This window comes from Cygnus olor, chromosome 9 (genome assembly GCF_009769625.2).
Source record: "Cygnus olor isolate bCygOlo1 chromosome 9, bCygOlo1.pri.v2, whole genome shotgun sequence".
NCBI classification, from domain to species: domain Eukaryota; kingdom Metazoa; phylum Chordata; class Aves; order Anseriformes; family Anatidae; genus Cygnus; species Cygnus olor.
In genome coordinates, this window is record NC_049177.1 from 16,171,605 (window position 1) to 16,194,080 (window position 22,476).

A 22,476-nucleotide genomic window follows, 5' to 3' on the forward strand; every position below is an offset into this window, starting at 1 on the left:
GCGCTGCCGGCTGCCATTTTCCTGAGGCTTGTCTCCAGACGGCCGCATCGAGTCCAGGCCTAGCTTAATCCCCCCTTTATCAGCGCAGGAATGTATTTCTTTTCACGAAGCATAATCCTCTTTGCAATCATGTGTTCTGCCAAACTACAAACTTTCTGCTCCCATCGTTCTTTCCCGGGAGAGGATTTGAGGCAATAATCCGGCCCTACCCACTTATTTCTTTAACGAGCAAGAGGAAAAACGAACACAGCACCGCGGAGCGTGTGCACACCGAAACCTCGAGGCAGTTCTGGCCCTCGTGTGAGTGACGGGATGAATTCAGCCACGGAGGCTGGGAGCAGTGCCCAGCTCATGGTGGAGCCCGGACAGAGGGGACAAGTGGCTCCAGGGCCACTCGTGAGCACGGGCAGTTCTGGTGTTTTGCGGACCGAGGTGCCCCGAGGGCTGAGCAGGGACACAGGGAGCGGGGCAGCGTCCCCGCCACGTTCCCTGTCCCCTCGGGGTGCTGGCCAGGCAGTGCCACGCTCCCAGCCAGCAGCTGGGGCTCTCCTTTTCCTGAAGGATCTGTTTGTGTTTCCAGTGACTCTGTGCGCCGCAGTTCTTCATCGCTCCCGGAGTTACTGCCTTCACCGCCCACTGATGTGGTTAACCTGGCATTGTACTGAGCGCTGGAGATAGGCTCACCAAGGGCATGGGCGGTTTATGGGTTTCTTAAATACCTTCCATGTAATATTTACTGCCCTCACCGTTAACCCACTCCCTGCGTGAAGCACGCTGGAAGAAGGCACACGCGACACATTTCACTTCTCCTTAAGAGTTCCCTGGAAACAGAACGGGGAACCCCCCCGGGGCTTTGCTCCTGCCCTCTCTCAGACCTCCACCCCCTCACCCCGGGCAGTCTCGGCCGTGCCCCGGGCTGGACCCCCGCTGACACACGGCTTGCCAGAGCCGGGCCACGCCATGCAGCCCCCCAGGAGCCATCCTGTGGTGGCCAGCCACGGTTGGTGGCTTTTGTCAGGGCAGCGCGGGTGGCCACAGGGACTGCTTCAACGGGCACAAGAAGGGCTGCTGCGCGCTGGCGGCGCTTATTAGGGCTGCAGGCACTGCTGGGGGGCTCTCAGGGAGTCCCCACAGCCCGAGTCACAACCTCTCCCCTCAGCACGGCGGTGCCATATTGGCTCGGCGCCGCCTCTCCCTCCACACACGCAGACACACAGCGAGGCACGGACAGCGCTGAGGTGAGCCGGGGGGGGGGGGGGGGGGGGGGAGAAACTGCGGCGGCACCACCTCCCCGACAGCCCGGGGGTTCTGGGCGGGGCTCCCGCCTGCGCCTGCGCGCGGCGCGCTGATTGGCGGCGGGGCGGCAGGGGGCGTGGCGCGGCGTGCAGCGATGATCCGGGCGGCGGCCGCCGCGGCGCGCAGTGTGTGCTCGGGGCGCGGGGCGGCGGTGAGTGCAGCGGGAAGGGCGCGCGCGCGCGCGTGGCGGCGGCTGCGGCTGCGGCCGTTGGAAGGGCGGGAAGGGCGCGCGCCGCGCCGGGGCGGGAAGGGCCCCGAGGCGGGAAGGGCCCCGAGGCGGGAAGGGCCCCGAGGCGGGAAGGGCCCTGAGGTGAGGTGAGGCGAGGCGGGGAGGGGCGGGCACGTGGGCGCTGCCATGGCCGCCTGACCTTGAACGGGGGGAGCAGCGCCGCCGTGCTGAGGCGACGAGGGGGCCCCTGAGGGGAGAGAGACGTGCCCCGGGAGGGCGGCGTATCGGCCCCGCCGCTTATCGGGCGGCTGGCAGCCGGGCCCTGCCCGCGATACCGCACCTCGCGAGAGGCGGCTCCTCGCCTGTTTTTTTTTTTAATTTTATTTATTTTATTTATTTTTTTTTTCCCCCCTCTGTCGAGGTGTGTGTGGGAGGGGGGGTGGATGCGGGTGCCGGGTGTAACGGGGGCGCTGCCGCAGTGCTGTGCCGAGCATCCCTCCTCACGCGGGGCCTGCAGGCCCTTGGGCGCTGCCAGCCCGTCCCTCACCTGCCCGAGCTGCTCCCGGAGCCTGCCCTGCCCGCTCCCCCCTCGGGGTGGCTGCTCCGCCTGCCGGGTGGCGGCCTGGGCCTCGAAACATCGCCTGGAAAGGCTGCTGGGGCTCGTCTCCTCCCCGCAGCCCTGTTCTGAGGGAAAGGTGAAACAAATGGCAGGCCATTGTTAACCTTTGGTCCCTGCTGCTGGCTCCCGGTGCAGAGCTGCGCGGTGTAAAGGTGATAATCCACGTGCATCTGAAGATCAGCTCGAGTGCTCTGCCCACATGCACCAGCTCAAAGCCATTTCTCAGCAGCACTGCTCGAGGATGTGCTCAGGCTGCATGTTCCCAACCCAAGCTGCCTGGTCACTAGCTTACAAAGCTCCTTCAAACATCTTCCCAAGGAAGAAGTGCTAAACAGATTCAAATCATAAGTTATACCCTCCAGGGAAATGCAGGCTATAAAAGTACCTGCAGTGTCTTTGGGTGGTTGCTCTTAGTCATTCTGGGAGACGGGCCAGCGTGGAGATTGTCTTTATGAAATTATAAAGAAATAGTCACCTGGAAGGGACCTTCCAGATGAAAGTGTTCCTGTAGGGTAGGAATTGGTGCAGCTTCTGAATGATGGTGTTGTGCCACCTCTGGCTACCAGTCAGATATATGTCTCTGTGCTGTCATTGAGCCCCAGTGTCTCCGTGTGCTGTCCCTTGTCACTGCTGAGCAGCTACCTCTTGTGAGCCCTTCCCAAGTGGAGGTGGCCCTACAATTGACAAGAGCCTTGGCTGAACTTAGCTGTGTGAGGCCGTACTCCTCAGTTATACCCTTCCCACCACTGGGTTTCAACAAAAAGAATGTTTGTTCATCTGCAGAGTGAATGTGTGAACTTCAGGTTGTGTTCAAGGTTAAGGGGCAAGCTTGATCTAGTGTAACCAACATTGTGACTTATATAGAAGGGCTTATATAAAATCCGTGGGCAAACGTTCTGCTAGTGGCTGTGGCTGATCTTGGGCATCTTACATAATTGCAGGGGAACAGCCTGAGTTGATTTGTTGTGCTCTGAACTTCTAGGGCTTCAGTCACGTTGGTGGGTACTCTTCCAGAAGGCGATGGACCATGCCAGAGCAGCAATCTCTAACTTGGTAAGACACTGCCACCCCCGTGCCATTTATCTCTCGGTGACAAACTGGCAATACTGTAGAAGTACGATTCAGCGAAGTCCATGTTGGTATCAGAGGATGGAAAGTCTAACGTGCTGCTAGGTGCTACTGTGCAAGTTGCTGTAGCTAGCTGGCTATGTATGATAAGGAAGTGGTTTAAGCTGTTCGGTCTGGTAGGGTTATCTTTAACTGCTACAGTGTCTTGGGTCTTTGAAGAAGCTGGAAAAGCGATAAGTGGAGGGGCAAGTGAGCTTTGAACAATGTTCCAGGAGGAAGTACTGATGAGGAAGCTGATTAAATGCCCGTTGGGACAATCAGCATGGGACAATCAACACATGTTCTATTATGCCCTCTCTAGGGGGGAGGGAAGGGGAGCTCAACTACAAAGCCAGCCTTTGTGACACGTGCTTCTGAAACTAGTACTGGGGAGATGTTGCTGCAGTTTTTCCCCTCAGTTACAAGAGCTGCCAGGCACTTCATTTCAGGTAGCGTGGGCAGACTGTAGTAGCTTGGGTACGTTCTGCCGCCTGCTTCTTCAGCATAGCAGGGAGGCCGCAGGACTGCTGCTCCCAGAACTATTCCTCTGGCTCTTAGCCAGCCTCCTGCCTGTCCCCAGCAAGTACCCAAGCACAAGCATGGCTACAAGCGGGCTCGGTGGCTCTAATGGGAGCTGTGTGATTCTGCTTAGAGTTAAGTCAGCTACGCCGCCTGGGCGCTGAAAAAGAGCTCTCAAATGGTTCCCATTGCTGCTGGATGTGAGAAGTGCATCCCTGCCTTCCTGTCAGCTAAGGCTATAAGGGTTCCCATGGATCATCTCTCTTCAGCCTAGCTGCTCTATAATACTCATCGATAATGTGATTTAAGAGTAGCCTGGGGCAGCTTAATACAAGATTATACAGATATTGGATGAGACTACTTGCGTCAAAGTGAATGTGGCTCAAAGGCACGGCTATGGAGGGGTTGCCTTTCCTTTCCTCTGTTCTGATCCAAGTTGCCTTCTGTGCAAGTCGCGCGTGTTCAGGTCAAACCAGTGCATTCCTGCTGAAGACCAGGAGATTCTGCTTCTGTCAGCCATTGCCAAGGGGCTCCATGGGAAATGTCAATACCGTTGCCTGCGTTGTATCTGGAAGAGTCCAGGCTAGAATCTGACTAGCGTAGCTTTGAGCTTGTGCAGGGCAAACAGCTGCGAGGCTCTGGAGACCCCGAGTGGGTCCAGCTGTGTCTGTTAGCAGCCAGCCTGCCTTATTGACAGCCGACACTTGGCTGTGCTGGAGCGGTTTCAGATGAACACGCTGTACTTAGCACAAGTGCAACTGGCTGCGGGGGCTGTAGGCTGGCATAGCGGACTCTCTACCATCACGTGGCTGTCTTTCGACACAGTTCGGTGGCGAGCCGATGTCGTACACTCGCTTCAGCATTGCCCGGCAAACGGACGGAGACAACAGCCATGTGGAGATGAAGCTGTCTGCTGATGATGAGGAAGGAGGAGAGGCGGGGAGGCCCGAGCACCTGCATGCCCACGTGGCTCAGCCGTGGAGGAATGGCAAGAACCTCTGCTTCCTAGTCATTGCGGCTTTTCTCCTCCTTTTGATTGGTAAGAAAGGGTGGGAAACAAACTAAGTACCAGGCTCTGCTCCATGCGGTTACTTGAGGCTATCCACTAATGTTAGAATTCGTATTGTTTCGGGACAGAATTAAAGAGCCTGGATCCAGGCTGCAGCCTCTTGTCACTAACTCTTAAGAACGCCTGGCTCAGACTTGTATAGAATTGGGCACAGAAGTGTGAAGCTTGATAGCGGGACTGTGACTTAGCCAAAGGGCGAACCAGTCACTGCTTTTTCCCCTTATCAACTCCTAGCACTTCTCTAGAGATGTGGGTGAACACATCAGTAAGGCTGGATGCTGGTCTTTCCAAGGTCTTAGCACTGCCACCAATGTAAAGCAATCCTTCTCCTCCCTGTCTGGAGGGACTCTGCCAAGCACAAGATCAGGTCTACAGTGTGCCTTAAAATGTGCTAGCTCAGGCAAAATGTCAGGCTGCATACTCCTTCATGTCTGTCCCTAGGTATTCCAGCTCGTTAAAAATGGTGTGAGAACAGTGCTGCATCTTAACTGTCAGGCTGCTGCGAGCGCGCTGGTGTGGTCATCTTTCTGACATGTATCCTCTCTGCAGGGTTTCTGATCGGCTACTTGAGTTACCGTGGACGAATGCAGCTGGCTGCCAAGTGTCTGGAGGGAAGTGGCAAGTGTGAGGTGACTCCTACCGCATCTTATTTAGCGGATGGTGATGAAACTGAGGAAGAGGAGGTTCAAGGACCACCTATCCTCTACTGGCCTGATCTTAAGAGCCTGTTGTCAAATAAGCTGTCAGAAAGGCGTCTTGAGGAGAACTTGAGGTAACAGTTCCGGAAAGCTTAGCTTACAGCTATGGGAAAGGCAAAGCCTGTGAGCAGAACTCAGGCTTGCTTGGAGAACAAGAGGCGTGGCGATGTAGGGGGGCACGTGGTTAAAGGTGGATTTAAATGTCTCATCCAAATTGGGTTTGTAGGCTGGGGGGCTGTGGTGCAGCCTGGTGCTGTAGCCTAAGCCATACGTCCTTTATCTGCAGGCAAAGAGCAAGTAAGTACTCCTTTGAAGCTGGCCAGAGTGAAGATGAGAACATGGCCATCTACATTCATGACCAGTTCAAGAGCTTCTTTTTGAATCAAGTGTGGAAGGATAAGCACTATATAAAGCTGCAGGTCAAAGGCAGGTATGTTAATGAAAAGCTGCAGGTCTCTCCCTTATAGCATGGATCTCCATAGTCCTGAGTAAACACTTAATTGCTGTTGAGATTGCGTGCCAGTTACCTCTCTCCAAAGAAGCCCTTATCTAGCCAAGCTGTAGCTGCTCCTTTCTTCAGGCTCCTTAAATCCAAAGGACCTAGTAGCAGTCCTCTGAATTTTAGCTGGGACAGCTGGCTCTTAAAGCATGGGTAAGCAATGGAGAGAAAACACACAGAGTAAAGGCTCAGCTGAAAAGTAGACTCCCCGTGCCCAAGACTGATAGCAGGGTGATGTCTTGTTACCCAGGCAGGTGCTGCAGACCTGGCGGTGGCTCCCAGCAGCTCAGAAGGGTGTCAGCTGCCATTGAGTGGGCTGACAGCTCACATCCCCAGGTCCTCCTGTCTGTTCATGCTAGGGGAGTGGAATTTCCTTCATTAATGTCTGAACAATCCCCGAGATTGTTTTGTGAAAGCACTGGAATGAGTTGGCCTGTTTCAGGCTTTGCATGGACTTGATCAGAATTACAAGGGTTATTACGCTGAAATACGTGAGGTAGCTAAATATGCACTTAACGTAGGAAAGAATGTAACGCTGTCTCCTGACACTTAACAGCACCAAGAACAAAGTGTCCGTTTTGGAGGATGGTAAAGAAGAGGACCTGGAGACTCCTGATGCGTATGTGGCATACAGTGAGACCGGCTCAGTTACTGTAAGTGACTCCAAGAAAATCCTGGGATTTTTGTGTGCCTGTCAGGTGGCAATGTGTGAAATACGTTGTGTCAAGACCTGTGCTGCTTAAAGGCCTTCCCAATTAAAGAGCCGCTGGGGAGAGGGAGGGAAAAGAGTGGGCCCAGGCAGTTTTCTTACTTTGTCAAGAGGCAGAAGTTAGTGTTTAAATTTCTCTGCTGGGATCCAGCCAGGAACTTTTGACAGAACTGCTCCAATACGTGTGTTGCGTGTGATCAGAGTTTACATTGCTGAAATTGAACTCCGCGCTGCTAGTGGCAGGCTGATGTGTTCCAGGCTCTGTAACTGGGCAGGGTGCTTCAGGTGCCTTCCTAGCACAGGACTGCTGTGTTTATAACCAGTGTTTCTGTCCTAGGGCAAACCAGTCTATGCAAACTATGGACAGAAAACAGATTTTCAGAAGCTAGAGAAGTCAGCGATTGAACTGAATGGAACCATAGTCATTGTCAGAGCTGGCAAAATAACCCTTGCTGAGAAGGTAAGCAGCCTGTGGCCCAAAGCCTGGCAAAACGTGGCAGCAGGGAGCTATGTTTTTTTCTTCTGTAGTCACACCACTTTACCTCAGTTCACGTCGCAAGAATTCATAGGTAGGCTTGTCCTGCAGGCCTGGTCTTGTTTGTTTGCTCCAAGCTTCCACGTGCAGGTCTGGACACCGAGGTTGAATGGAGCTGGTTACCACTCATGGGGCTGCTGTTCTTAGCCTCTGGCAGTCTGGTTGGGATAGCCAAGCATTTAAGAGGCAGAGAGAGGCAGTCTGCGAACTGCCGCGTGCGGAGCTGGCTGCTATGGCTAGGTGCAGCTGCTAGAAGCAGAGCAGCTTCAGCCCCCAGGGCACCTCCTGCTGCTGCGACCAGGTACCTTCAAAGCTCGGCTGCCGTGTCTGCACTGAGCTCTTGCAGGCATGGTCCGAGTGAAGGTGCTGGCACTGCCTTCCCAGTCAGTTGCCATGTGTTGTTTAACATTCCCTTCATAGCAAGCGATGCGGAACAGCCAGGCGGCCTAAAAGATCCAAGTCCTGTGCACAAGCCCATTTTAGGTCTGCCTCAGAACTGCCCCTCAGAGGGGTGCTTGTGGAGAGGCTGGGGTGTCGCTGCTGGGTGTCGCTCTGGCTCTGCCTGTCAGTGTGCATCGTGGACACGGACAAAGCTGAAACCTGCTTCCACAAGTGGGGACCACTGGTACTCCAGTCCCATTCCCGCTCCTCAAACTGGTGTGTGGTCTTGGAGGAGTGTTTGGACCTGTGGCATACTGGAGGCAGCTGGGTTGTAGGCATTAAACAGGGACCTGATGAGGCCGCTCTGTCTCTATTTTTGACATGAAGATGGGCCTCCAGTGGCTTCTTGTCCCGAGATAAACTTAATCTCGGGAAAACAGACCATAATCGCAATTAAATAGCATCTTTCTTCCAAGCTGCTCCAAGGAGTAAGTTTGTGCTGAAGGAATTGCAGGGTGAGACGCTAATCAAGGAGTGTCGTAACTGTTCAGAAGGGTGTTAGAGACATGCCTGGAGTAAGGCTGTTAGCTTTCATGTCCTTGTGTACACGTCTCTGTCAGGTGGCTCTTAAAGCCTGTTGTGGAGCTGGGCAGTGAGGAGCTCAGCCCCTCACACCCGTTACTTGATGTACTTGCCTGAACTCCCCTTGCTTGCTGTGCACGTGCGCAGCTAACGTTGCTCTGCACCTCAGGTTATGAACGCCAAGGAGAAAGGAGCAGTCGGTGTGCTGATGTACCTGGATCCGTACGAGTATGGAAACACAGACGACCTTGTCCCGTTTGGGCATGTGAGTACGCAGTTGGCTCTCCTGTCTGCCGTTCTCATGAAGCTTTCGTTCTGTGGGCTGCAAACTGTAGCAGTCCTTCTGCAGGCTTCCAGCCCAGCAGTGCTTCATGCCCTTGTGTAGGCGGAAACTGTTGGTCTCCTGAGACATGAGGGCTCCTTACTTTCCACAGGCCCACCTTGGAACCGGAGACCCTTACACCCCAGGCTTCCCTTCTTTCAACCACACCCAGTTTCCTCCCATTGAATCTTCAGGACTACCCCACATTGCTGTTCAGACCATCTCCAGCCACGCAGCGAGCAAGCTGTTCAGGTAACGGGCTCTTGGTGGCTCTGCTGCAGAGGTGAGAATGATGATGAGGTGCTGCGAGCCCAGGGAGCTCTCTGCTGGTCTGTGCTGTGTATCGCAGGGAACACTTACTGCAACTGGCTGTAGAAATGTTGCTCATCCATGTCTCCGTGCTTAAAGGCAGGTCTTAATCTAGTGTTCAGTTCTTCTTGGCCTCTGCATTCTTCCTTTCTGCACTTAATTAGCAGGGCTTCACAGGGCTGCAGGCTTGTTCCTGAGCAAGCTCTGAACAAGGCTGCACCTGCAGTTGCAGGCTTGATGGTGTGGTTTTTTTTTTTTTGATAGTTAAATGAGGCCAGAGCTGGATAATGAGTTCAGAGGTGTTTTTTTTCCTTTCCCCTCAGCAAAATGGATGGGGAGTCATGCCTTCCCCAGTGGAGAGGTGGCCTTGTGGTCTGTAAGATGACGGTGAGCAGCAACAAGCAGCTGATGGTGAAACTGGACGTGAACAATATCATGGTGGACAGGAAGATTCTGAACATCTTTGGTGCTATCACAGGATTTGAAGAACCAGGTAACAGCAACTGCCCTCTGGCTCAGACTCAAGGGGAACATTTCGTCTTCTGTGATCTCCATAACATGGCAGCTGCTCCCAGAGACAGCCTCAGTAGCAGCAAGACCCGTCTCTGAGGGTTAAGAGAAAAGCTGAACTGCAGTGCCAGGGAAAGGCTAGATGAAAGCAGTGTGCTTCATACAAGGGTTAGACTCTGCACTTGATTCCTGGCACAAAAGCTCAAAGTTGCCTCTTTGGTAGACGATGTTTGCAATCTGAAGCTCGCAGCTCAGATCTTGATGTCTCCTTTATAGATCGGTACGTTGTGATCGGAGCGCAGAGAGACTCCTGGGGCCCAGGAGCAGCCAAGGCTGGCGTTGGAACTGCTATATTGTTGGAACTTGCCCGTGTGATCTCGGACATAGTGAAAAATGGTAAATATCTGTGTACAAAAGCGTGGGGTTGAGGGGTTGATACAGGTTTAGGTCTGTGTGTGTTAACACTGGAGAGCCCAGTTACAAAATAATCCTTTGAGAATGTGTGGGAAATCTGACAAAGCTTTCTGAGAAGCTGTTACTTGTCCAACACAGACAGCTTGTCTGCAGCCAGCGTTTGCTTCCAAGGGACTGCCTGCTCGTATCTGATACGGCTTGAATGCAAGAATATCCTTGTATAGTGTGCACTGCAAAGCTCAAATGTGAGCTGGCTATTGGACAGCCAGGCCTGGAGGTGAAAAACAGCAGCTGACCAGCTGGAGGGGTAGGGGCTGCACGGTGGCACTTAGTGCGAGTGCTCTTGTCCCCAGGGTTAATTCTGAATAAAGAAAGGGGGTAAAATACAGAGAATGTGGCTTCATCACGCAGCTCTGCAGCATGCAGAAGGTCGAGGAGGGCCGGAAAGGGTACAGTGCCCTTGCTGCCACTAGTGCACATGTTTGTCTGCGGCAGCCAGAATGTTTCAGCTCTGTCTGAGCAGCAGGTGACTTCATCAGCCCAGGTCCGGAGTGCTAATCCACGTCTCAGGGGAAGGGCGGAGATCTCAGTCTGTCTCTTTGCAGATGGCTACAAACCGAGGCGAAGCATCATCTTCGCTAGCTGGAGTGCGGGAGACTACGGCGCTGTGGGTGCTACGGAATGGCTGGAGGTACTGGTTCTTTGGACTGTTGTGTGATGACTGCTCAGTCGTCATTTCTCATTCCACATTTCCCTGTGGAATAAACTCCCTCGTATTATGCTGCCGTTGCTTATCCTAAAATGCTTGTTTTGTTCTAGGGGTACTCAGCCACGCTGCATGCCAAAGCTTTCACTTACATCAACCTGGATGCTGCAGTCCTGGGTAACTTGCCACTCTTAATTTTGCTTTCTTGAAACCATGGGACGAGGATAGTTTGACAGATATCCATTAGCCTCCAGAAATGGAGGCGCTTCCCTGACTGTGCTAGAGGTGGTGGTGGGTGTTTGGCTGAAGGCCAGAATGACTCCGTTTGTTGTTGGCCCGCTGTCACTGAAACCGGGAGGTTGCTGCAGCCTGAACCAGAAGACGGTTCTGCTAGGTTCCTGTAGTTTCTGCCTTGTGTGTATTGAAAACCTTTTGGCAACAAGCTGTAGATCACTTGACCCAGAAGGCCTTGTTGCTCGGTCGCAGGTCTGAGCTGTTCTGGCAATTACTTGTCAGTGTGTTAAACACCCCTTTTCTCTTGCAGGCACAAAAAACATCAAGATTTCTGCTAGCCCCCTGCTGTATGCGCTGCTGGAGAGAACTATGAAGGGGGTGAGTTGAAGGGTCTCAGGTGGATCAGGTGTGATAATAGTTTAAGCCACTTTCCACTGGGTCCCTTTCCTCAGCAGAGCTGGCACCTCTTAAAGAGAAGCCGCACTTAAGACGAGGGGCTGAAATATTCTGGAGGGCCCTGTCTGAAGTCAGCTGGGCTCTGGGAATTGCAGTTCACTTATGTAAAATCTGGAATTAATAAATGCCACGGTTTGGTGGGAAGTGAGTGCCTGTCCTGCATGGAGTGTGCTCGTGTAAAGAACAGTCAGGAGAGCACACCTGACTGGCCTCTGTGAGCTCTGGGGCACACCCAGCAGCCTGGAAGCCTAAACAGAGGTCAGAACAAGTGCAGTGACTGTCATCTCTCTGCAGGTAAAGGATCCGACAAACTTAGGAAACCTCTATAGCAGAGTTGGCTCCGACTGGGTAAAATCAATGTAAGTATTCCAGTCCTGCTGTTGAGGAAAGCAAATCTCCATAAAGGCACAAACTAAACTGCTTCTGCTCTTTGCGCTGGAATGGCACGCCGCTGTCCGGGGCGGGCTTTCCCTGCTGCACTGGAGTCAGGCAGGCGTGACCAGCAGAGCACTAGCTGTGCTGAGTGCTGCCCCAAGCTGCCCGTAGGCAGTTCAGACACCCTTTTTGCAGGGCAACAACCGCCTTGTACAAGGAGCAGTGGCCGGAAATGGACCAGCAGCCCTTAGCACTTGGCTCGGACTCCTTGCCAAAACCTGTCTTGTCTAGACAGAGTAGCCCAGTTGGCTCAGAGCTTCAACTTGAGCCCTGTAGCTTTTCAGCTGGGCTGTCTAAACCCGTCGGTAACTATACCCGTCTCTTGCAGCGTTCCTTTTGGCCTAGATAACGCAGCATTCCCTTTTCTGGCGTACTCTGGAATCCCAGTGGTGTCCTTTGGTTTCTACAATGTAAGTATTGCCCGCCCGCCTGCCTAGTGTTCGCGCTGTGGAAAGTGCTGTAGGGATCGCTGCTCTCCAGGATGGCAAAGCACAAGCTGCTGTCCTGAGCTCAGTGTCCATGCAGGAGCCTCTCTGAGGGAGGAGGTGCAGCCTCTGGACCTGGGGCAGTACTTGTGAAGGCTGCTCCTGGGACGTGGCTGGCCTTTAGCTCCTGTTTGAGAGTCCTGGATGCTTGTGTTCTGTTGGGAGAGGGGGCCATCTCTCTTCTGGAGGCTCAGATGTCAACGATGTAGAAATTGAAAGCACTAAGAGATGCCAAGCTTCCACTACTTCAATTAGAGAATGTACTGCAGCCTGCTTGCTCAGCAAGCAGGGTGCTCTGGGGAAGCTGTACAGCTGGCCAGAGCAAATAGAAACTCAAGACATTCCAGATCTGCTGTTGCAGCTTGGTGCTGGCAAAATGGCAGCAGCCTGGCAGCCTGCACTGTTACTGCAGGTGTGCAGCTGGGACCCTTTCTGCTAACAGCTTCCTTGGTTCCTGAGTGCTTGGATTTTGCGAGTGTCAGGCTTCCTCCACAAAAATCTTGGGCTGTTCTGCTCAGAAGGGTTGGAGAGCGCTGTCAGCACTAACTGAACTGGGTGATGGTTTGCCTGCTTGCAGCTCCGCAGGGAGCTCTGACAGAATGGGTCTGTGTGTCTCGGGCCTAACAAACTCACAGGGCACGTGGCTGATCGCTGGAGGCTGTGAGGGGCTAGATGAGGGCGTTCCGTTCCCCTCCCTCATGTTCTGAAACTTTGCCCCTCAAATCTCACTACATAGGAGCACAAGTTGATGGGATGTGCTGGGAGCTGAGAACTCCTAGTTGGAGAAGCATTGCTGTCTAACTTTTACGCCTTCTCTCTTGTAGAAAGATGAGGAGTATCCCTTCCTGGGCACTACTCAGGACACTGTGGAGAACCTGAAGACGATTAACAGTCTGTACGCTCTTCTGTGTGCTGCTGCGGAAGTAGCTGGACAAATAGCTCTCAGGCTGACCCATGACCATGAGCTCTTCCTAGACTTTGGGAGATACAGTGAGGAACTGTTAGCGTTCCAGGAAAAGTTTTTGGTCTACGATCAGGATGTGAAGGTAAGAAAGGATCTGAATGCACGGAAACCCTGTAGGCTGTTCTGGGGTCGTGTGTTAACAAGGCTCTGACTACTACGTGTAACTGGGTGGACATCTTTCTTCTTGACATGAGTGTCACAAGATGTGATCTGAATTAATGTTCCTTATGGAACAGTGCAGACATGGTAGCTGTGGCAGACAGGTTTAGCTACAGTGGCTTTAGAGTTCTTGAGGAAATGGATGTGGCTGTGGTTGTTTCTAGTCTGAATATCATTCACAGTGCAGCTTTGCATCTCATTTGCACCTCTGCTGAAACAGTACGAGAAACTGTGGGTGGGGAGAGAACGTCACTGTGCTCGGTGACCTCAGGAAAGACTGCCAGGAACTTGCTCTGCTACTTGGTTAACTGGCAAAAAAAAAAAAAAAAAACACAACAACTTGGTAAGAGCAGCAAAAGAAGAAAATCAGGTTTGCTAACAGTTCCTCCCTCACAGGAGCTGGGGCTGAACTTGGACTGGCTGTTTCTTGCCCGTGGTGACTTCCAGCGAGCTGCAAATGCACTGAGAAGAGACATCGAAAACAGTGACAAGGAGAACAAGGTCATCCGCAGAGCCCTGAATGACAGGATCATGAAGGTAGGTGCCTGCAGCTGGTTTGCCTCCCTCTGCAAAGGGACAGAGCTGCCTGGGGTGGGCTTTCCACTTGGAAGCTGTGGACACTGTGCAGATCCGTGTCTCTTCTTATGTAGCGTTAATGTGACCGACTGCTGCTGTCAGGAGAGGATCTGGCCTGTGCAGAGCTGCTCTAGGAAAGGGCTGGGTGGGGGTGGGAGGCTGGGGGCTCGTGATGGGACAGATTAGGAAAGAAAAACTTGGGCGGTGAGCGTAACCTGAAGTTTGCACCTCTGCTCCAGGTGGAATATGACTTCCTCTCCCCGTATCTCTCGCCAAAAGATGCTCCCCTTCGCCACATCTTCTTCGGGAAAGGCTCCCACACCCTGCAGAGTCTGCTGGAGCATCTGCAGCTGCTGAAAACTAGCAGGAGCGACGTGGATTTGAACATGCTGAGAGAGCAGCTGGCCCTGGCGACCTGGACCATTAAAGGGGCTGCCAATGCGTTAGAGGGTGATATTTGGAATACAGACAATACATTCTAGACACAGCAAACACCTGGTTAAGGTACAGGATAAAGGAAACCCACTCCCTAACACGGCATTATTTTTCTGTAGAGGTTTTTTTTGGCAACAGATCCCTTTTTGACCAAAGTTGAAGATAAAATTTAAATCTCACCTCACAAATTCACAGGAGGCAGTTTAAAAGCAGGTACTAAAATTTCCATGAAATCTTCTCTGATCAGGCTCCCATCTGACCATAGTCCAACCCGGTCATGTACGGCTGCTTTGTGGCGTTTGCTCTCTGGTATACTTGAGAACTAACAGCTCAGGTGAATCCTGAACCGGTACCTTGAGTGGGGAGGTACCATATCATGTGTTTATTTTTCGTTGTTGGCCTCCTAAATGTGGTGACAGAACAGGGAATGGATTCCTCTATTGTTTGTAGCTTGTAGTAAGGATTTCTTCTCTGTCCAGGGAGCTGCAGACACAAAACTATAGTTCAAGAGTAAAACAGCTTACTACAACAGCTTACTACTAGCCTGTTAGTGCTGGATTAGCAGCAAGCTCTGAAGTGCCCGGCCTGCCTTTTCTCAACAGCAGGGCTCCAATAAAATCTTGGAGGCTTGCTTCTGCAAAGGCAGGTCTCGGCACCCAGGAAGGATAACCCAAAGGCTATATAATGCCCCGTCTTGTATCCTTAGTCGGCGCCTCCGTGAGTGCTGTGGCATTGAGAAATGGCTCAGGACTGGCACTTCAGACCTTGCAGAGCTGGGGCCTTTTGCGAAATCGAGTCTCTTGCTGGCCAAACGCTGTTTGGCTGATACCATTTTTGCAGGATGGCTCTTGTTTGGCACTGAGATATTTATTTGTTTATTTATTTATCAGTGACAGCGTTCACTATAAATGGTGTGGTTTTTTTATAGAAGATAATTATCGGAAGCAGTGCCTTCCATAATTATGACAGTTATACTGTCGTTTTTGAATAAAGCAGCATCTGCTATTACAATCAAACATGATACTGGAACTTTGCATTTGAAATAATCTAAACAAGCCCCCCCCAACTACTTATTTTTTATTATTTTTCTTAAAACTAGCAATTAAGCTTTCTGTGGCAAAAACGCCCCTCTGGAAGAAACCTGATGGTGCAAACCTGGTAACAAGCCTCCGGGTTGCGCTTCAAAACAATCCTTGAAATGCTGAAAACCTGGGTGAGAACTCAAATACTGCAAATTTGGCTTCCCCGAGGTGCCTGTGCCTCTCTGGCCTTAGGACTCCCTCTTCTCCCCCCCTTTCTGGCAGCTTTGCCCCCTTGTGGGGAGCGCAGCTTCCTTGCTGGCCGGGGCGGAGGGGCAGAGGCACCCTGAGCAGGGCTCATTGTGTAGCTCTTGCTCCACCCACTGCAGCACTCGCAAAGTACCTTGGATTAGGCATTGGCCCAATTTTAAATGGCAGCTTCCTGCAAACTTCCAGTACCTTATGTATCATGAAACCTAACTGACATTATCGGAGGCAGTGTCTTCCATAATGTGTAAAGAACAAGGTAGTTTTTGCCTACCACAGTGTTATATCGGAGGCAGTGACCTCCATATGTTGCACTATGGGTGTACCTAATTATCGGGGACAGTGTTTCCCATAATTGTTTTATGCTTATCATGCAATGTCATCTGCAAAGCTGGATGGTTAGTATCTAACGTGGATTAACTTCCCGCAGTCATATTTCTTTCGCTCTCCTGTGGTGATGCAAATACAAACTTCAGCCTGTTATGTACTTCTCTAGACTCTACCTTCCCTCTAAGCTGAACTTTCTCATAGCTGTGCTGTCTCGAAGTGGCTTCCTGCCCCCAGTCCTGAGACTGGTGTTTGAATGTTAGTGGAAGCTAGGCTAGATAGATTGTGTGCTCTGTGATTTAGTAAACTTCCTTCCAAAGACTTGGTGAATTAAAGGTGAGTGTGGGGGTTCGGGCTGACCGCAGCCTAGAGGACTCAGGCAGCTGCTCTAGCTAGGTCAGCGTACTACTGAAAGGAAGAACTTGGCCTGCTTTGGCAGTCCGGGGGCCTGCTTACTCCCCTCCCCAGGTCTCTCTAGAAAGCCCCAGCCTTGGCTCCTGGGCCCGCGTGAGGGAAATCACCGGCACCTTTCTCCTGGTGCCACCCTGCTCCCTGACCTGACGCTCAGCACTGTTGCTGTTTGACACTACTGCGCGTTGCCGTGTACTTTGCAAAAAGTTTGGTCTGGCTTTTAAACCTCAAAGCAAGTGCCCTTGAGGTAACAAACGTTCAGCTGGGGCGGAGACTTGGGCCTCCACACGGACCGGGCAAGGAGAAGTCCGTGGCTGGGTTGGTAAGCTTAGTTCTCGCTAACTCGGGGAAGGGGGGGGCAGAGGGACACGGACACGCTGGATTTTCATCGGTCTTTTTGGAAGCCTTAGGTCCAGGCTTATGCAACTCCTAGCTCTTCTTTAAGTACCCTGCTCTCTCTGAGGCATGTGTGCAGCCCTGTTTGTGTTACTGTTTTCTAGTGGCACTTCTCCAGGTGGCATTTAAGAGATGCTGTCTAGGAGTCTTCACTGTAGCGTTTGCATGCATCTTGATGTCAGACTTAATCATGTGCTTTGTAACCAGCAGAGGAAGATTAAACCCTGGCTAGGCGGGAGACGCCACAGCTGTGGCTGCTGGGGTGCTGATACCCCTCGCTCAGTCCTGGCATCTGACGCGGTGTGGGGTGCAGTGTCTGTTTCTAGGCTACCTGCTGTCTGCTTGAATAAAGTTGTAAAGCTTGAACACTCGACTCCTCTTGTGAATTCTTGCCAAGCCGTCGGGCTCTTGCGGACACGGGTGAGCTTCAACTTTCACCATGGCTCGGCGTGCTCACAGTCCTGCCTCACGACAGGTTATGGGGGTGAGGGCGTGAGCAATGATGTGGAAAAATAACGCATGCGAGTTCCTCTGCCCTTCTTCCCCTTACAGGGCTGGTACCCGCCTCCTCTCTCTTAGGTCCCCAGGGTGGTGGCTCTAAGCAGCCGGGGGTGTCTGGGGGGGACGGCAGGAGGCTGACTGTGGGACTTCCCACCTGTCCGGGCCTTACACTGCTGCCTGGCTGTCCCTGGGTCTCAGGAGGCCAGGCCTCACCTGCTCCCCTCTCTTCGTGCATCGGCGCACTGGGTGCTGCCGTGCGTGGCTCCCAGCCCTTCCCCTCGGCTGTGTCCTTGCCCCTGCTCGCTGCCCTGGTGCTCCCCCCCCCCCCCAGCCCCCTGCAGCCTTACCTTACCTGCTCGGGGGGCTTCCAGTGCTCGGGGAAGCTCCCCTGGGCTTTTCTGGGCTGCCTTCCCCTCTCCCTCACGCCAATGTCACATCGTAGTTGAGGTGCGTCCCCCGAAAAGCGACACTTGGGGGGTGGGAGGCAGCGCCTCCAGGAGCCCTGGCTCTGCTCGGGGGGCCCGTGCCCGAGGAGCTCCTTCCTCCCTTGCTGCCCCGGGCACCCCCTGCACCCCGTGTCCGTCTGTCCCTCCGTGCGCGCCGCCCCTGGCCGCCCGCCCTCCCTTCCCCCGGCCCTTCCCTGCCCCTCCGTCCCTCCTCACCCCCCCCTAACCCCCCCCTTCCCGTTACGTAAAAGCCGGGGGCGCGGCTCCTTTAAGAGCGGGGCCGGGGCGGGAGCGCGCCGCCCCGGGAGCGCGCCCCGGCGGCGGGGAGCGCGCACCGCGGCGGGGTAGGGGCCGTGCGGGGTGGGGGGGGGGGGAGGCCGCGGCGGGGCTGCGGCACCGGGAAGCGGGCGCCGGAGCCGAGCCCCCAGCGTGCGGGGCCGGGGGGCGCCGCCTGCACCATCCGGGGGCCGGGGGTCGCGGAGGGCGGGGGGCTGAGCCCGGGGGTGGAGGAAGGCGGCGGCGTGGCCCCGGGGGTGCAGGAGGCGGGGGGCTTGGCGGAGGGGGTGCAAGAAGCGGGGCTGGGAGCCCGGGGCCAGGAGCTGGTGACCGGCGGGAGGGCACCGGAGGGCGGCGGCGGCGGCGGCGGGGCCGGGCGGCCGGGGCAGTGGCAGCGGGTGCTGCTGGGGGTGCGCGCGGGGCTGCAGGAGCGCGGCGACCGGCCGGTGCCCACCGTGGGCACCAAGCCCCCGCCGGGCTTGCGGCGCCCCCGCGAGCAGCAGGGGGCTCCCAGGGGGCGGCCGAGCCCCGGCGAGCCTCGGGTGGGCGTGCGGAGGGCGAGGGGGGCCGAGGGGGGCAGCCCCGGGGCCAGGAGGGTCCGGGCGGGTGGGCGCGGGGTGCAGGAGCGCGGCCCCAAAGCGCGGCAGGAGCAGGGCCCGAGCCGCAGGGCGCAGCAGGAGCGCGGCGCCCGCAGGGACAGCGGCAGCCCCCCCCCCGGGGCGAGCCCGCTGGTGGGTGCGCAGGGGTCGGCAGGAGGAAGGGGAGGCGCTGGGTGGGGTGCAGGAGGAGGGCGAGCGCTACCGCGGGGAGCAGGAGCAGCCCCCCGGCACGTGGCCCCCGCGACGACGCCAGGCCAGGGTGTGAAGGCGGAGACCCCGCCGAGCGCGCCCCCCGCCATGCCGCCCGCCCGCGGCCCTCCTCGCCCCGCCGACGCCACCACGCCGGCACCGGACACCCGGCGAGGGATGCCACGGCCGTGAGCATTGAGGTAAGGGGCGACGCGGGCACCGGGACCGCTGGCGGAGGCGGTGCGGCGCTGGCACCGTGCCCTGCAGCACTGCGGGCATCCCCGGCAGCAGGCACCGGGGATGCTCGCCCTCGGTCCCCCTGCTCCCCTCCGCCGAGGTTTGGTGTCTGAACCCGCAGCGGAAGCCGGGGGAAGGATTCCTTTTTTTTTTTTTTTTTTCTTTTGCTCTGCTCTTCCTCCTCCCCGGGCTGAACAGAGGACCCTTGTCCTCCGGGCACGGCCCCGCATCTCGGGGGCGTCGCGCCGCTGCCAGCGCCGGGAGCAGCACGGAGACCCTCCGCATCCCCGTCACATCCGCCTCTGGCCGCATCGGGGCAGGTTTTTCTCACCGAAGCGCTCAGGACGCTTTCTTTTGCTCGCTTTTTCTTGCTTGCTCTAAAAGTTAACTCTGGCGACGCGCTCTCGGCAGCCTCGGCACGGATCCTTCCCCAGCAGGAGGAGGAACCCTGCTCTGCTGCCGTCCTCTCACCGCTGCTTCTCCGGCTCCACAGCTCCGGACGGGTTTGGAGCCTCCCCAGTTACCCACAGCCAGCAGCTCGGCCCCGTGCCCCTCGCCCTGCCGGCTGGAGGAGCCGAAGCAACCCCGGGCACGGGGCAGCCTCCCTGCCCGCAGCCGCCGCCGAGGCTCCCGCACGCCCCGGGCCGGGGAAGCGCCAGGGCCGTGCCGTCTGGGCAGGGCAGGCCGAGGCAGAGCCCGGCGCCGCCGCTTCCCCACGCGCTCGCCTCCGTGGTGCCGCCCCGGCACGGCCTCTCCCCCCTGCCCCGCGTTCCCCGGGCTGCTGCGGCGTCGGCGCGCCGCCCTGCGCCGTGGGTGCCCTCGCGGTGCCGGGCCTCTGCATCCAAACCCTTGCTGGCGAATTGGCAAAGGCCATCGGGTTTTGGGAAACCCTGCTAAAATTGCGGCCTGAGCGCAGGGTATGCACGAGGAGCCGGGCCGGAGGGGGGGGGGGGCTGCTCCTCCAGGACCCTTTTTAGGGAGCCCCCCGAGCGGGTAAAACCCCATCCCGCGGTCCCGCTCGAACCAACCCCTGCCTGGGGGCGCGGGCGGGGGCGCACCAGCGGGATTCGGGGCTGCGCAACCAGTTAGCAGCCCCTTGAGCCACCCGGGGCCTCGTTAGCCCGGTGTTCATTAGCGTGGGGCGTGGTGCCGGTGGGGCGTTGTGGGAAGCACGGCTGCGAGGCCGCCGGTGGTGCCCGGTTCTCCTGTGCCGCTGCCCCGGGCAGGGTGCGGGGGTGGCAGCCGTGACTCAGCTCCCCTGGGGCTTGGGGGGCACAACGGGGGAGCAGCTTCCCCCCGCGCACCCGGGTTGTAGGGCCAGGGGGAAGCTTCCCAGGCGTCTCTGCCCCCTGCTCCCTTTGGGAAGGGCTTGGAGGCCGTTTTGAGCCCCCAGCCCATCCGACGCTCGCCCACGGGCACCCCTTGATGCTGGCTGAGCATCGCCTCGGGCTGGGGGTGCCAGCCCCAGGGAGCTTTAGGGAGAAACTCTCCCTCCTCCCCCTGCCGCCACCCACGGCGCTGGGACGCTGCAGCTGCTACGGATGGAGGAGGAGGAGGAGGAGGAGGAGGAGGAGGAGGAGGAGGAGGAGAGCCGGGGGGGTGCGGTGCTGGGGGGGGCTGTGCCTGCAGGGGGGGGGCAGCTGGGCCTCCTGTGCCGGTACCACCGGTTCCTGCAGGTGTGGTGCCACAGGAGAGGGTGAGACCGTGCGGCTCCTGCTCCCACACAGTACAGAAGGGTCCCTTGGGTGCCCTGTCCCCCGTGGGGTGCCCGGCTGCCCCTCTGCAGCTACGCTCCAGACCTCAGCTTGCTGCACTGGCTGAGCAGCCCCAGGGGGCACTGCCCATGCTGCAGCCTGGCCAATTAGGCTGCCTTCAATTAGCGCTAATGACTAGCAGATGCTCAATGGTCTGGCCAGGGCACCGCTCTGCTCCAAACCACCGTCCCTTCCCAGCGCCAGGTGCTGGGGCAGGTCGGGGGTTCCTGGACGTGCCTGAGCCCGGGGGGGACATGGGGCTGGGGGCACCATGGGGCAAAGCCTGCCCGACACCCAGGGGTGCTGAGCCCCTCTCCCTCCCCGTGGCCCCGATAAGCTCCTTCACAGGGGAGCAGGAGCCCAGCCATGGGTGCAGGGTGGCATTTCCAGCTCTGACCTGGCCCCCAGCACCGGCTGGACAGATCCCCCCGTGCACAAGGCTGGTGCTCCACGGCCAGGGTAACCGTGGGTGCTGCCATGCCAGCCACAGGTGGGCATTTTGGGGGGCTCCCGTCAGACCCCGGGTTTGGTTTTCCACCCTTACAGGGTTTGGGGCAGGCGACGGGTGCGGGGTCAGCAGGCTCCCATCCTGACCTCTCCTTCCTGCTTGGCCCCAGGGGACCCTGCGGCCAGCGTGAGCGGAGCCCTGCCATGGCTGCGCAGGCGAAGCCCTGACGCCATCCTGCGTCACCGCCGGCCTCGCGGGGACACCGGGACACGGAGCAGCCCTGCCAGGGGACCCCAGCAGCGCGGCCGCCCCGGCCCAGGTAGGATCAGCACGGGAGCTGTTGGGCACGGACCAGCTTTGCGTTGGGGTGCTGGTTTGCAAAGGGGGTGTCCCTCCGAGTGCTCGGTGACACCAAGCCCAGTGCCCTCTCGTGGCAACGCCGGGCTCAGCTGCGCGCTCTGCCAGTGCTGCCCGGGGCACGGGGCCCAGGTGGGTGCTGCGGGGGGTGCCGTGCTCGGGGGTGCCCACGGGGAACGCGGTCGCTGCATGCGTTCTCGCCCTTTCTCCCGGCTTGCACTGCTCTCCTGCCTCTTCGTGCCGAAGCAGGGTTGGTTTGTCCCTTAAACCAGCCCGGTGCTTGCCCTGCTCGGTGACAAATGGAGATGGGGACGAGATGGGGGTTGGCCAGGGGGTCGTGTGTGCCCCCTGCCCCTCTCCATGCACCCTGGGCAGCACAGGGCGCGCACCTGGCCCCGTTGTTTCCCCCATCACCCCTGGGGATGCGTTGCAGACTGGGCCGGATCCTGCTGCGGATGCAGAGATGGGGATCAGCCCCTCAGGTGCGATGGGCTACCGTGGCTGCACGTGGGCTCGTGGTCCAGCCAGGCAGGCTGCTAGCCACGCTGGGAGCGCAGCATGCCCTCAGCCTGCCCCTTGGCTGCCTGTGCCGCCACCGCTCGCCATACGGCGGGGATTTAGCAGAGGAAAGAGGCTTAGGAAGAGGATTGGGGTTGCGCCGGGCTTTGTCAGGGCGGGGGGGCACCGCTGGGTGCGGCTGCTCCCGGACAGGCTCCGAGGGACGATTGCTGCCCGGAGAGGAGGGGACGCGCTGAGGCAGGATCCGGCCATGGCATCGGGCTCCGGTGGCACGGAGAGCGCAGTGTGGGGGCACCTGGCACCCCGTCCTCGCCGTCCGCCCCCGCCGCGGGTGTCACCGTCCCTCCGTGCCGGCTGCTCGGGACACCCCAGCGAGCTGCGTTGGGTGCCGGATGCGAAACACACGCCGGTATGGGCTCACCGAGATGTGGAGGGGACCGGGGTGGCACGGCAGCGGGTGGTCCCCAGGGAGCACGGGCAGCAGCATCCCGCAGGCGGGCAGGATGCAGCCGGCAGCCCTGTTCTTCACCACGCCGTGCTGT

General features: G+C 57.2%; 2 protein-coding genes across 4 annotated transcripts; both read left to right on the forward strand.

Moving 5' to 3' along the window:
- The first annotated feature begins 1,307 nt into the window (after positions 1–1,307).
- Positions 1,308–16,974, forward strand: TFRC (transferrin receptor). Of its 3 annotated transcripts, none has more exons than XM_040567774.1 (19): positions 1,308–1,447; positions 3,067–3,137; positions 4,536–4,749; positions 5,329–5,551; positions 5,764–5,907; positions 6,533–6,629; positions 7,023–7,145; positions 8,353–8,448; positions 8,618–8,757; positions 9,138–9,307; positions 9,601–9,720; positions 10,344–10,429; positions 10,558–10,621; positions 10,989–11,056; positions 11,429–11,493; positions 11,898–11,979; positions 12,879–13,100; positions 13,574–13,714; positions 13,993–16,974. In XM_040567774.1, exons 2-19 carry the CDS (start codon positions 3,105–3,107, stop codon positions 14,233–14,235), a joined length of 2,331 nt encoding a protein of 776 aa, XP_040423708.1. In that variant the 5' UTR covers positions 1,308–1,447; positions 3,067–3,104; the 3' UTR covers positions 14,236–16,974. The 3 variants fall into 3 exon arrangements, with proteins under 3 accessions (XP_040423708.1, XP_040423705.1, XP_040423707.1); XM_040567771.1 differs by having other exon boundaries at positions 1,436–1,572; XM_040567773.1 differs by lacking the exon at positions 1,308–1,447 and adding an exon at positions 1,570–1,606.
- LOC121074787 (collagen alpha-1(I) chain-like) lies at positions 15,851–21,373 on the forward strand. The gene is made up of 3 exons (XM_040567309.1): positions 15,851–15,872; positions 17,807–18,819; positions 21,228–21,373. The coding sequence occupies exons 1-3, from the start codon at positions 15,851–15,853 to the stop codon at positions 21,246–21,248; spliced, it is 1,056 nt and encodes a 351-aa protein (XP_040423243.1). The 3' UTR covers positions 21,249–21,373.
- The last annotated feature ends 1,103 nt before the right edge of the window (positions 21,374–22,476 follow it).